This window comes from Nestor notabilis, unplaced genomic scaffold (assembly GCF_000696875.1).
Source record: "Nestor notabilis isolate BGI_N333 unplaced genomic scaffold, ASM69687v1 scaffold5244, whole genome shotgun sequence".
Lineage (NCBI taxonomy): Eukaryota > Metazoa > Chordata > Aves > Psittaciformes > Psittacidae > Nestor > Nestor notabilis.
In genome coordinates, this window is record NW_009924144.1 from 29,184 (window position 1) to 44,018 (window position 14,835).

General features: G+C 44.8%; 1 protein-coding gene across 1 annotated transcript in view; it reads right to left on the reverse strand.

Moving 5' to 3' along the window:
- UBR4 (ubiquitin protein ligase E3 component n-recognin 4) overlaps nt 1-14,835 on the reverse strand; it is a gene marked incomplete at its 5' end in the record, with an annotated part of 75,674 nt that overhangs the window by 17,257 nt on the left and 43,582 nt on the right. The window contains 22 exon segments of the mRNA XM_010012478.1: nt 1-35; nt 435-556; nt 987-1,160; nt 2,285-2,366; nt 3,049-3,190; nt 3,732-3,841; nt 4,015-4,172; nt 4,655-4,784; nt 5,486-5,613; nt 6,012-6,096; nt 6,469-6,559; nt 6,781-7,124; nt 7,542-7,670; nt 7,832-7,957; nt 8,374-8,512; nt 9,640-9,879; nt 10,803-10,996; nt 11,129-11,216; nt 11,740-11,825; nt 12,563-12,692; nt 13,281-13,449; nt 14,377-14,619. The exon segment at nt 1-35 is cut by the window's left edge and continues 16 nt beyond it. Of these exon segments, the coding sequence (XP_010010780.1) occupies nt 1-35; nt 435-556; nt 987-1,160; nt 2,285-2,366; nt 3,049-3,190; nt 3,732-3,841; nt 4,015-4,172; nt 4,655-4,784; nt 5,486-5,613; nt 6,012-6,096; nt 6,469-6,559; nt 6,781-7,124; nt 7,542-7,670; nt 7,832-7,957; nt 8,374-8,512; nt 9,640-9,879; nt 10,803-10,996; nt 11,129-11,216; nt 11,740-11,825; nt 12,563-12,692; nt 13,281-13,449; nt 14,377-14,619 (3,145 nt within the window).

Sequence of the window (14,835 nt, forward strand, 5' to 3'; positions counted from 1 at the left end):
AGAGTTACAAAGAACTCTGTCACTTCATTCTCTTCCTGCAGAACAGCAGCAGAGGCAGGGAGTGAGTTTTCCCCTAACCATGCTCCCATTCCTGCATTTTTATGGTAGCAAGTGACAGGATGTCCCTACACCTTCAGTCCTTTTGTTACTAGCACAACCTGCTGTATGTTGCCACACACATGACACTTAGAGGACATTTACTACCATTTAGTAAGCAAATCCCTCAGCATGAAACAATACTATGTGCCTGTTGCACAGAGCATGCCACAGCAAGGAACCTGAATGCTAAAACCCCCGAACAGATACTGCTACAGTTCCACACTGGCTAATATTAAATCATTACTGTAGACACTACTGGGTTTTTTGCCAAACTGCAAGCCACTGTATCTATTTAAGAAGTCTGTAAGTGATGCTCCAGCCTTCTCTATACTTACAGGATAGATAATACTGCATAGTCTCTCAAAGATGAAGACTGGAGTCCTGTAGTCATCAAGGCTGTAACGTTTTGCAGTCTCTATACAAACTGCCATAAATGCTTTGGTTTCAGATTCTGTGCCTGCCAAGAAATGGAAGTATTAAAAGAGAGACAGGAGTTAATTTTACAGGTTCTATTCTACCTCAGCATACACAATAAATCCTTCTGCAATAAGCACCATACTTTGGTGCCCTCTTCTTTTGCAGAGCCACTACTTAAAAGATGAAAGGCTATTTATTGGTATGTTTACTAGGAAAACCCTTTTGCATGGTTGGGCTGCAGTAAAACCATCCCGTAAAAGGAGGAGGTTTAAATTCCTGGAATATAAGAGACAACTCCAGGAATGCTATTCTCCTTTTCTGTGCCAAAAGGAATTATTGGAATGTCCAAGCCATAAACCCCCCTCACTATAGTAGTCTTTTAGAAAGAAGTCCTTTGTGTGGCTGTAGCAATATGCTGTTTCCCTGTGATTGCCCCAGACTCTGGGTTTATGGAACCAAGGTGGTTTTACCTGTTGTCATATCCTCCAGCATCTCCAGCAGCATGTCCTGAGTTTCATCAATCAGCTTTGTTCTTTGCACCACCAACTTCCTCAAGCACAGGTAACCATTCAGGACTGTACCCACCAGGCGGCTTTTGAAGTGCCGCTTGATGGACTCCACCTCCACGAAGGAAGAGAGAAGACCTGTAAAGCCATGAGAGATTCAGGAAGTGGGAAGAGGGAGCTTGATTTCATGTCATCAGCAAACAGGACACAACATCATCAAAACAGCACAAGGAAATGGCTTCTTACAACTCCCATTGTCAGCCTGTGGTTTAAAGCTCACTTCTATGAACAGCTGGAGGAAAAAAAAACCCTGGCTTGTGAGTGCTGCCCTGTGAGTTACACCATGTGGGACCATGGTGAGGGAATGAGGAAAGGGTGTAAGGAGCTTTCTGAGCACTTGATACAAAATTCATACAATCAGAGGGTGGTTTGGGCTGAAGGGACCTTAAAGCTCCTCCAGTCCCAACCCCTGCCACGGGCAGGGACACCTTCCACTAGAGCAGGTTGCTCCAAGCCCCTGTGTCCAACCTGGCCTTGAACACTGCCAGGGATGGGGCAGCCACACCTTCCTTGGGCATTTCTGCACTTTTTGGCATTTTTCTGTCACAAGGTATTTCAAAAGCAGGTGGCTGCTCCCATCTAATCTTTAAGCTGGCTCTAATGAGCGACAAGTGCAGTGACTTTACAGTTACATCACCAAATTGGTCACTCCTCTAATAAAGGATCAGCAAACACTTGGATTATTTCCCATGACATATTTCTCAATGTGCTTTTTCTTGCAGGAAGACAAGTTTTATGAATTAGTCCATTAAATTTTGATGAAATGGAAGAGGGTACAAAAAAGAATGACCTAGTTACTGATGTATTTCCATTTCCAACCAGGTTTTGAAAATACTATACTCTAGAAGGTTCAAAACAGAAAGCTACTGTAGAGTAAGCAGGTAGGGAACAACAGGTAGGAATAAATCATTCTATATAATGGTTCCAGGAATTCTACTGTACAATAAATGTAATTAAGAAATGGAGAAGAAAAGTGCTATGTTGAAGTTCTCTCATACGTTATCACAGTTCAAGTAACTAAAAGCTCAAACTGACCATAAAAATACAGAAAAATCTATTTAGGGGCTAAGTGCTAAATCCATGGCAAAAATCCAACTGCAAAACACCAAATCATGTCTCAAATTTTGCTACATGCTGTTACAGAACAACGATCACCCCATCTCTAATCCTACTACAGGACTTGCATCGAGGCCACCAAATACCTGTGAGACTCTTCAAGGCATATCCCTGCTGCAAATCAGTGCTGAGTGTTGCTTCTTCCAAGGCAAGTAAACGAGCTATTTCCTGGGAATAATGAACAAGTCTATTAGGATAAGACACTGCAATGCCAATAATGACACAGAGAAACCAGAACTGCAACACAGCAACAGGGAAGGACGGGGAGAGGAGAGAAAAACTACCCTGAACATCCTCCTCATTTTCTCCCTGTACTGCCCTACTGCCACGGCTTTGCTCTAGTGGCCTTCCATGATGGATTCAAGGCCACCATTAACACAGAGGCTGTCATCTACCTCTTTGGAGTGCCCTAGGGATCACCAGGGAATACTCCTAAGCCCTAACACTCTATGATGAAGATTGCAACTGAAAAGTGCTGCTTCTCCAACAGGCTGTAATTCACACTCAAAGAGTGGTAGCACACCTAATCCTCCCTTGTCCTTAAAGGCTTTTGGAGCCCAGTCTGGCAGCTAAGGCAGCTTCCAACTTGGACCTGGTGCCAAGACAATGTGGAAATATTTATACCCCTTAGCATAGCTGCCCCCAGAGCAGCTATTAATGTGTCCAGCCAGTCTGTGCTGAGGAATTCTACAGCTGGGGCTAAACCCACTGTAGCTCTTTCAGTTCAGCGATGACAGCGCCTAAGTGTGAACTTCACAAACCTGGCAAAGGTCAGCACTGACCAAACAGATGAAGATTTCAAAGCAAAAAAGCCAAACTGGCTTTCTAGTCCCTCCATACTAGTCCATACCTTGGTGATGAGGCTGCCAATATAGGGCAGAACGCCCCTGGCTGCCAGGTAGATCTTCCAGTGGGCTGGTTTGATGAGTTTCTGATACAGTGCCAGGTACTCAGCAGCACACTCGCCAGCAATGCTGAGCTCATCCAGGTAGCTAGAGAAGAGAAACATGAGCTGACAACCACTTCATAGTAACAAGCAGCATTCACAGCTTCAGGACACCACAGAAAGAAAGAAAAAGCCACCAGGAATCCATCCTCTCTATGGTCCTACTAGCTAAAAGCATAACTGAGAGTCATTACTATGGTTAAAGTGGTATTTTCTCCCAAAAAGGAGTCCCCCAACTGTGCTACTAGCGTCAAGTAGGGTAAATTACGTCACAGAGCTGGAAAAGAGTTCACCCTGTTATTTTGCTGTTGAAGAGGCAGGGGAAATGTCCACACAGCTGAACACCACCTGCTTACTTCTGGAAAGGGTACAGGACTGCAATAGCTTATTGCCAGACAGCAAAGAAACAGGTCTCCCTAAATCAATACCATCCCAGCTAAGTAAATGATAGAATCCAGCCCCAAAAGACCTGTTTACCAGAGGTATACAACGGAGAAGTGTAAGAAAAGTTGGGAGGAGGCAGAGATTCTCATGGGAACTAAAGAAAAACAACCCTGGAGCTGACAAGTGTGACAACACAGAAATACCTCGTCAGGAGATCAAGGACCTGCTGTTTGCGGCTGGGGATGGTGGCCAGCGCTTCCACTATGGTGCATGCAGCCTGCCTTGCAGCTTGAGTGGCAGGAGTAAACAGCACCTGAGGGAAGAGCATTAGAAGATGGTGTCATTTGCTGTGCAAAGATAAACTAGTGAAGGCACAGCACACATTAGGACAGGTTGGTGGCCTGGGTGTGCAAAGTGCATCAAAGGCAGCAAACTCCCAAACATCTCTGCCCACTGCATCCCACTGGAGCTTTCACCCACACTTACCTGTCGCAGCCAATTGTTGTGTCCCAGCTTGAGATCCAGAGGACAAGTTCTCTTCCCACGGTGACTCATGAACTGCTTCCATTTCCAGACATATTTTTCTGACAAGTAGAGCTGGTGAAGCTCAGCTTTGCTGGGAGATTTCCCATTGGCATCTATACCTGCAATATTGAACACAGCTCAAGAGAACTGTCAGCACCTATTAACTGCAAGCTGTCATTGTGTTATTTGTTCCATACTGGAACTCTCCAATCTCCAGCTGAGAAGCTGAGTAGCTTCTCATTTCTTTCTGCTGCCATTTATACTCTGCGTGGAGCTATGTTCACTTCCCAGCCAGATGCAAACCCCATAACCTCTCAGGGAATTCAGTTGACTGGTATCATTTTAAAGAAACAACCAGTTTCTTTTTTCACATTCTCCTCATTATCTTCAGGGACAGGGAATGTTCTGCTTAGGGTTTGAGCAACACAGCCTAGAAAAGTCAGTGCTACAATCTCTAAGGACTACTCAGCTACGTGTGAAGATGGTACCAGACGTCATGGGACAGAAGCCAGCACAGTTCAACACAAGTACACTCCTTATCAAACCTGGAGGGACACACATGTTTCTGCACAAAACTGCACAGTTAAAAGCACAGGACTACCTCTGGCAGGGAGGCACTTTTTCCAAGCTTCATACGATGCTTTGGGGTCCCTCTTGAGCCACAGCTGAGCTTGTGCATGGATTTCATTGCTGTAAGGCTTCACAGTGGTGAGAGCATCCATAGGCACATCCTAACAAACAAAAAAGCTCTGTGAGTCTTCAGAAAGCCACAGTCTGTTCCCTGAAGAGTAGCTCCTGTAGGTGAATCACTGGTTGTGTGTGTGCCATGAACAGGTAAATGCAGTTCTTGGGCAACAGCAGGGTGTAAAGTTTCTGTTAATGATGAACTAAAAGAGGTGCCTCATTCCAGTTACTACTGAAATATCAGTAAAGCCATCTTTGACATCCATCTGTGATTATCAGATGGATAGATCAAAGCAGAAACATACCTTCTCCTTGCAAATGTTATCCTAAATTACAATCAAGACCATTTTTGTCATAATTGTAGCTCAGCATTTAAAAACCTGAGTCAAAAGCACTTGATTCTACTATGTTTAGGTATTTGATCCTACTGACAGAACCAAAGGTCTGCCCAAAATAACCAAGCTGTAGCTTTGAAGTAGCTCTTACCCCATGCCTCAAATCTGAGTGCAAAAAAGCAAAGCCCAGTTTGGAAAAGTGGTGGTTGAAGCCACCAAAGAACAGCAAGAAATGCAAAGCTGTAATGTGCAGTTTGCACAGACACGAGTCACAGGACTTGTGCTTCCCCAGTTAACTGTGACCACGCAAAGCAAGCGCTGGTTTCCTCATGACGTTATTAATCAGGGAGACCTGTGTGCCAGACCTTAGTCAGCAAGTCTGCAGGTGCTGTGCTCAGCATCCAAGGCAGTACCTTGTTTTTCTTGCTGGTTGGAGCAGGTGGCTTAATCAGCTTTTGAAGAATGCGCAGGCACATGAGGGTGATGTTTTCAACCACCACTGGAGTCTTAATGTTCACGGCCATCAGGAAGAGGCTGAGAGCTGAAAGACACAGACATACACTTTCATCCCAGATTTGCAGAGAGTACACCTCCACAGCTCTGTACAGCACATTAGAAGTGTTTAGAGTTAGGCAAGACCTCATCTCCTCAAGAAGAACTATCACATTCTCATGCAGCCATGGGTGGAAAACGTTATTACAGCAAGAGAGTCTTGTCATCCTTCTCTTTACACCTCCAGCTTTCTGTTTCTCAGCACTCCTGTTTCAAGGAACACGCTACCTCAAGACAAAGCCATCTGCTGCTAACTCCACTTTTAAACCTAATCACAAGCTGGGTCAGTATCAGTTCCCTTCCTTAAAGAAATGAATCTTACTGTAGTGCATGGACCTGCGCATAGCAATTTGAAATGAAGTTTTCACACTTCTTGTTTCAACTCACCACAACGCAGCCGGAGCTCCCAGCAACTGTCTTCCTTCGAGATGGAATCTGTTAGCAGCAACATTTCATACTGGAGGCTGCTGGCCTGTAACAGACACACATTCAAAGGTTTAAGAAGTCTTGGTGGTGCTGCAGCCCTTTCTGCCTCCTGATATTTAAAAAACACAGTTTCAAAACACATTGATCTAGGTAAATTTAATTCTGTGCCCATTTGGGATGACTGGCAATCTGTTTGAGAGCTGCAAACAACAGGCAGAACTGCCTGAGGAAGCGCAGGCATATACCTAAGCACATCATTTTGTGCTCCACTCTGACACTTATCTTAATTCCTATCAAGACACAAACACCTTCTCTATTGCAAACAGACCATAATAAGAGAGAAGATGCAATGATTAGAACACACCAGCAGTCACAGAGGGGCAGAAAAAAGAACTAGGAAAACACCAGAGTCTCTCACCAAGTCTGGATTAGCCCAATGTCCCTTCAGAGCTGCAGAAACCTTCCCAATGATTAAGTCATTCATTTGCTGTGTGGCCTCTGGATTGTCCCTAATTCCAGAAGGGAAAAGAAAAGAGAACACTGTCACGCTGTGCTTGTACTAAATACCAAAAGCTCCTGGGACTTCAGCTTAGTTGATAACAAACGTACAAACAGTTAGAGTCTATGGTTTGCTATGTAAGATACCTCCCCTAAAAAGCTCCTCCTGATGGTGCATTTACAAGAGTTCACTGAAGCCAAAGGGCTGCGTATGCAGGGAGTCAGATCTAACCTGGTCAGAAGGCACATGAGCTGTCGGACCTCCTCCCGCATGGTGGCTGCGCCCCGGCGCAAGTTGTAGTCAAAGAGCTCTCGGATAAGGCCCTGGGACACAAGGATGTGCCTGATGGCAGAGTTGGTTGCCAAGGCCCGGAGCAGTGTTATGCAGTGCTCAGTGACAGCTGAGGCACAGCCATAGCATTTGGTTGATGATGTGTGGCCACAGCCTAAAACGGACAAGGCACGATACTGGCTGGCAGTAAACGTGGGTTGGACAGTGGTTCGCGAGGACTTTGTTGCTGCCTCTCTCTGTTGGAGATCATATTCCAGGAGTTCCTTTCGAGAGGCAAACACTTTCTGCAATCACAGAGAAGGAGAAATGGAAGTTGTGGAACTGTGAAGAAGCACATAACTGCTAATCCCATTCACGGGTTATTTATACTGTGTATTTTGTGGAGAAACACAACTTCAAATCCTTCACGTCAATGGCATCCGTTTGAAATACCAGCCTAATTCCCAGTTACCTGCCCTGTTTGGAGGCTTCTTGTCTGTATTACATACACTGGAAATGTGACAAACCCACAGTATTCATGGTAACCATAGCTTTTAGAAATGATTATTTATTATTTCCCTGAAAATATGCAGGTGATCACCCATTGCTAACAAACAGCATTAAACACAGATGACAACACCTTACTTTGTGTTTCTGATATGCACTGTATCTGGTGACAGAAGAAAACACACGAATCAAACTCAAATCAAAGCACATCATACCTGGATGATTTTGGAAAGTTCATCAAAAGAGTTCTTGCAGTCACCACAATACTCCTGGGCTAACTGGAGTATGTATCTATTCACACTAGCTGAGGTAGAACTTATCCCTCCACTACTACCAGATTCATCCTGGAACAGAGAGGAAAATAAAAAGGAATCACGGATGGAGACTACACACAAAAATAACCAGAACAGCATCTGAGCAAGGACCTTGGGTTGTTGTTGGCAGTGTAAAGGCCAGTGTTTCACCAGCCTTAAGTTCTGTGCAAGATCCATCTCTCCATTGTTACCTGTGGCTTTTCAGGGGCTGCCTCATTCACTTTACACAGCAGGTTTTCCAGCTGTGGTCGGTGTCCCATTAGCTGGTGATACACTCTGTCAGCCTTGTCCAGGAGAGTGTTGATATTTGTTACTGCCTAAGAATAAGAACCAAAAGGAAACTCTTATGTTCAGATCCTATTTTTAATTCTACAGAACTACAGCCATCAGCCTCCAAGCCTGACAGGCCACTCAGTGCAATGGCTTCTTCATTCACTAGCAGGGCTCGTCACCCAGGATGCTAAAGCATACAGTACACCCTGAACTGTACAGCAAGGTAAAGAAATCTAGTACTAGATAGCTAGTTTGTGAGTAAAGCACTGAGTTACGTCTTTGGAAGAATTACTTATTTGGTGGAGCAAGACAGTAACAAAGGAATGCATTAGTCAGTGAGAAGCCTCGAAGGAGCACTGCTTTTCATGTTCCTCCCAAGAGATGGACCTCTGATATCCCTACACTGCTGACCCAGCCAAGAGACAAAGCATTCCAATAATGACTCTGCTATTAAGCTCACCTTCTTTCGATCCTCTTCATTTTCTATGGGATCCACTGCACAGCAGGGCTTGGCATAGAGCATGAAGTCAAAACGAGCGTATTTACAGAACCCACAGGCATTGCAGAGGAAAGGATCTTTCTCATCATAATTAATGGATCTGAAAGGCAACCAGAAAGGTCACTGAATGCAGCTGAGCTTTATCAGGGCAACCAAGGCAAGGAAAATAGTTGCGAACAGACTAAGGTAAAAGAGAACAGCTCTTAAAATGTCTAACCTGCCAACCAAGCCACAAGTGAAATACATGAGGTACAGCAAAACCCACAGATCAGGCAACCAAATAAACCCCTTAGAGAGGCAGTGCCACATTCCAGCCCGAAAAAGCAGAAACAGATGTGAATTTGTTCCTAACAATTCTACTTTAACTACAGTAATTCCAGTTGAACGTCAGACTAGGGCACTGTGCCCCTTAGGAGAACACAGATAAAAGGGAATCATTTTGTTTTGTAAGGTCTGGGCTTTCAATAGCTTTCACTTTTTACCCAGTTGCAGTGGGACTAGCTACAGCATACTTATTATCCCACTGCAGACTAGAGCAGCATGACATGAACTGATTTATAGCCCCCATAATTCAAGAAGGGATGTGGAAAACTTTCAATATACCAGTAATCACCTAATCTATGGAAAGAATCTGCTAAACACCTTGAATCCATGAGGATTAGAGAGAAATATGGGGCAACAATAAGGGGAGAAGAGATATCAGATAAGGAGACAAAACTCAGAAAAGAGAAGGATTTAGAATACTGTAGTGAAAGCTTGAATAGCACACAGTAAATTACACCCTGAGCCCTGCTCTGAATGGGGAGAGGACAACAAAAGCCCTGAACAGACAAGCAAGCACTGTCTGTCCAGCACACTAAGTCAGGGATCCTGTGTGGAAACCGCCCCCTGCAATCATCTAATTGAACTCCAGCCTCATGCCCTTGGAACAGACAGGCCAAAAATAACCTCCTCCTGGGAATTTTCCTTATTGAACTTCCGAGGGCTTGATGTGAAACTTCTGTGTTCTTTCAGCATTGTGCTATCAGCTTCTTTGTTAGCCTGTATTAACATTAAATCCCTGTAAGCCTGTTTTATACTTCTCGACTAATTTGATCGTGCAGTTGTATTAACCAGAATCCTGTGTTTGAATAGCAGGGTGTTTGGTTGAACACCCAACGTGGGCAAGGGCACAAAGGCTTGGTCAACCCCTGCTGCTGCTCTCTGGGAGGAAGGAGGGTGACACACCTGCACTTGTGGCACTGGTACACGTTTTCCCCACAGTTCCCACACACGCCGGGGTTGGCCGGGACGGACGCGCTGCACCGGGGGCACTGCAGGGTCTCGGTGGAAGCCTGGTAGTTCTCATAGAAGTCTGCAAATTCAATCATCAGGTTCGAAGCCACAATGGGCAGAGGCAAATCAATCTTCACCTCTGTCTGGCCAGGGGTCAGCTGGACTTTCTTAGCTTTGTGCCAACGAGCTGGCCTGGGAAAAGGGAAGAAAGAGGCTTGGTTGGGAAGCACCCTGCCTGCCCACGCCTGAAGAGAAGCCAAACGCAACCGTCTCAGCTCCAAATCTACTTTAAATGGGATGAATGGAGTGCAGTTCTAGGATTCGTTTCCTTAGCTTCTGTATTGACATGATATGTAGCCAGAAATACATTTTAAGCCTTTATCCTCTTCATAGAGAGAGAGACTGTTTAGGATTAAAGAGCTGTTGATGCCTCATGGAAAAACTTTAATTCTACAGACATTTTCTAGGGATTTTCACCTCCATTTTTTTATTAGGAAGGACATTTGCATGAAAACAGGATATTTATTTCTAAAGATCTCATCTGCTCCCACTGCTTATTCTCAACCTGAAGTCAGAATCCTCTCTTTGTGACATCATAATCCTCTCCACAGCAGCCACTTGTGATGTCACAGAGGATTAAGACTTCAAATAAGCAATAAGCGGCAGGCACAGATTAATCCCTAAGCCAAAAAGATCTGATTCTGGTGAGAACATCTCAAGAAGTAAGAAGGGAAAGCACATAAGCAGAACTGGCTCCAGACTGAGCAATGTATTGAAAAGGAGCCATTTTTCATACCTAAAGCAGCAGCTCAGAGTTGGCCCATCTAACTTCTAAGTTTGAATTGTACTACATGGCTTCAAACAAGTGACGTTAACACTTTCTGCACCTCTGGACATGCTGCAAGGTTCAAATCCCCTTGTGAATCAAACTCTCCAGGAGGTGCTCTTGGTGTTAACACTGGTTTCCACACAACGATGTTAGATGCTTAACACTGAGCCTGTACAAAGCTTGCATACACAGACAGAGGAATATTAGCTAAACCAAGGAGCCAGGCACCTCACCAGAGGTCATGTCAAATTCAGAGACTTGCACACAAACCCCATGATGAACATACTTGTTTTTCAGCTCCACTATGGCTTGCACTGTCCTGTTGTTGTAATAGAGGTTGATGGTTCTGACCATTTTGGTCCGTTTCAGGTCTCCTATCTTCACTGTCACTTTGCTGATGGTGTGGCTGCCAATGAGTTTCACCACTTGCTGGGTTGTTGTATACCTCGTGTCCACTTTAATGGAGGAAAGCTTGATGTACTGAGGAAACAAAACCAAGGACACACTGCCTATATGATTACAGCCCCAAACCCTCAGAAACACAGCAAATCACTGCTGTAAACGTTTTGGCTCCCTGTAATTGGAGAGGGTTTAAGAACAGCAGTTACTTACACAGAAGGGCACCTCTGGATTGTTGCAGACAAGGCAAGGATCACTCTCCAAGTAATACCCATCAAACTCCACCAGCCCAGACAAAGTGCTGGAACAAGGGGAAGAACATTGACACATGTAATTTGGCGTCCACTGTGGTTTAAACACAAGCCATTCAATCAGCACAGTTTTAATTTACCTGCAGTCCCCAGCCCCAGATTCAGGAACAAAAGCATTACAGTATAAAGCAGATTGAACATTACTGTTCTTCACTAGGCAGCATTTTAGCATGATTAACAACTGCCAAAGCTATGACTAAGTACACAACACTTAAATCTGCAAGTCTGTACTCTCCAATCCTAATATTTTGTAACATTTACCAACAATGAAAGCAAAAAAGCTAAAGCCCAACTGCTGAGAGCACACAGAATGTCACGTTTTTCAGATGGCAGAAAGGAATCTCTATTCCCCCAGCCCAGCTGCAGCGAGCACCCAGCCTCAGCAGGGGTCCTTCCTCCACCAGAATTTTATTACACTAACTGTGCATTCCCCTCTGGATGGCAGAAAAGCTGCATCCCCTCGTCTGCTGAAAAGCTCTTTCGTGAAACGGATCAAAGTCAGGAGTAACCCACTTGTAAATGTTGGAGTTCGGGTGGTTGGTAAGAATGTGGTTTTGAGTGCGGAGGATCTCCACGGCCTTTTGGGAGTATTCCTTCAACTGAAACAACACAGTAAGGAAAACATTGTCTTCTCAGCATGTTTATTGCTAGGAAGACGTAAAGATCTCGCATCTTGTGGCATTCCAGGTCCCCCAGAAGATGAATGCTCTACACCAGAGGAATTCCTGTGGTTAAATCATTACCCAGGAATGCAACAGATCCTAAAATTAAACCTTTACCACAATAACAGTGCTATTTGTCAGGCAGTCACTGTAACTGCCTGCCAAGATCTGTGAGGCATTCCCAGCTCTTTAAACATACACATGTGAGTATCAGTGAGCTTAAATTACTTGCTCTCAAGCCCACTGGTGCACCAAGAAATCCTGCCACTTCCTTTGTTCAACAGTCCTGGTTACAAAAGAGTTCTAGGAACCGGAATATCAAAACCTATAAATTGGAGGTAGCAAATAAATGTATTTTCCCACAAAGGCTTCCTGTGGGAAAAATGTTTTCTCCTAAAGAAAATTATTAACATACACTCAAAAAACCCCCCAAAACCAAAGAACCCTGAAATAAGAAAAGGAAAGAATCCACATTCCTCAATTCCTCAAGGAGCCTTTTTTAACAGTTTTGGGAATAAGAAAAATTACCACCAGAAGCTCTTTTGACAGAAAATCTGTCCCAGCTGTATCTGGTATTTCTGGTAATTCACATGGTATCATTTCTCATCTGTGGTAATTCACAGGAAGCAGCAGGAGCTGGGATGCTGCACCTCCTCCTCAGAAGGACACTGTACCTTTTTCTCAGTCTGCTGTGTTTTCAGGGAGAAGTATCCCAGGAGATCTACAAACTGGGCAGCCTTTCTTCCGTAGGCTGGAAGTTCTGGCCAGATTGACCACATGAGATCCAAGAGTAATTCCAAATTCCTGTTGAATAGATTACAAACAACTGGGCTTGTGAAGACAGCTACACAGACTGCATGGCACACAATCTTATTCCAGAGGAAAACATGTGCTGCAGTTCACCAAGCTTGGAAACCACTCTCTTTCTATACACTGAAGTGCACAGAGTTAAATCTCATCACTTACAACCACCAGCTGTTTGCCAGCACTCTCTGAAATGAAAGCAGCTGATTAAGTTCTGAAGGACTCCAGCACCCCGAGTTGTGCCTTTCCCTGTGTAACTCCCAACGCCATACCTGTATGAGTCTGCATCTGCCTCACAAATTCACTTGCCCACAAATACCTACTCCCCTAGATATCAGGAGCCAGAGTCTGCAGGCAAAGAAAATGTTTCTTGCAGATGACAGCTCAAGTTGATCACTAAGTCACAACTTCTGGCTTCAGCCCCAACAACAGCATAACTGCCAGCAAGTCAAGGGAATGCCATCATCTGCAAGCTTCAGCACCCCTCAGGAAGGAGGCTCAAGTATTAACTCTCACCCAAGGACAGGACTGTGCCTAACTGAGCTGAGACTGGCTTAGGGGAGCCTAGTCAGAGTCCCTCCAGCTCACCTGTAGATGTGGAGCGCGAGGCAGTGTGCCTGCCACCTCACAGAGGACGAGTTGGACTCCAGCAAGAAGCAGCGCAGGAACTGAATGAGGGTCTCCTTGTCAGCAAATTTGTTCAGCTGGTTCACCAGAGCTGTGCACAGCTGATCCTCCTGACTGCCAACACCCTCACCTAGGGGACACCGGGTGGCACAGTGAGACTTAAGCAAGCAGATGAATAGAGTATCTCTCAGGCAGGCCAGTTTCTCATTTTATAGATCATAAAGTCAGGCTAACGGGGACAAGTAACTGTGTTTCAGGCAACAAGAAGTTTAACATTTCTTTCTTTTTCCAAATCTATGCTCTAGTGCTCCTAACACAGCAGAAAACTGCTGGAAAACTTGCTGGTAAGGGTATGGGAAATGTGCCACACATCCTGATAAAAAGAAAAGGATCAACCATGAGGCAGTAAAAAGACTCACAGAGATTTATCTCAGAGAAAGCCAAAATGGTTCCCTGAAGAAAAGCCAACAGAGAATTTATGCCCAGGACTTTTATAGGAAGGCTTAATTACTTTCCCAGGACTCTGGGTATCCATTAAGCAGCAGCCCTGGCAATAATATAGTTTACAAGTCAGCCAGAGGAAACAAGTCTGAACATTACCATTGAAGTGCAGAACTAACTGGGTGTGCATGTCCAGTACTTGTTCTAATCCCCACGAGCCTGTCAGCCTCCTGCAGCCTAGGACAGGCAAGTTGGGTGGAAGCTACTTCATTATGAGAATCAGTAACTTCCATAACAGTAACGTGAAGTCCACTCCAGTTAATAAATAGTCACAGTGGGTTTGGGATGTACTCAGCACTTAATTTCAGCCCCAGCTTCTATGGCTTACTCCTTCATCTTTGCCCCTTTCCAATCTACATACACTAAAACTGCTCTTCTCTCCTCCTTGTTGATGTAGTCTGCAAGCGCCCTTGCCACAGTCTATGACCCTTTCCCAACAGTGGTATTTATCACAACAAGAAGCAAGCAGTTCTTTCTAAACTGACTAAGAAAGGCTGAGAGGAGCAGACTTTATCTCTAAAAGCACCACAGAGAACAGGGCACAGCAGCAGCTCACCCTCTCGCTCCTTTTCCTTGTCTTCTTTCTTGCTCTTTTTAGTGGAGGACTTGCTCTGTGTTGCTGGTTGCCCAGAGCCTGATGCTGCAGGAGCAGAGGTGGAAGAGGTGCTTGATGATCCAGAGGATGAAGCCACAGACAGCACTTTACTGCCACACAGAGCACAAGACAACAGCTGCAGGAGAACTGGTGACACTCCTTCATCTACCAGGAAGCTGACTTGAAGGAGGAAATAGAGAACGGCTGCAGAGAGAAGGAGAAAATCTTTGAAGCCTGAACTCAAGAAACAAGCAAGCAAAAAAACCCCCAACCTAAAACAAAAAATCCTTTGAATGTGACAAGGACCATTCCACAAACTCACAGAACCTTCCTGTCCCTGCGCTGCACTTTTGGGCACACCAAGATAAAGTGTTTCATGCCAAATTGCACACTGGAACAACAGCAGCTCAAGCAAGAGAA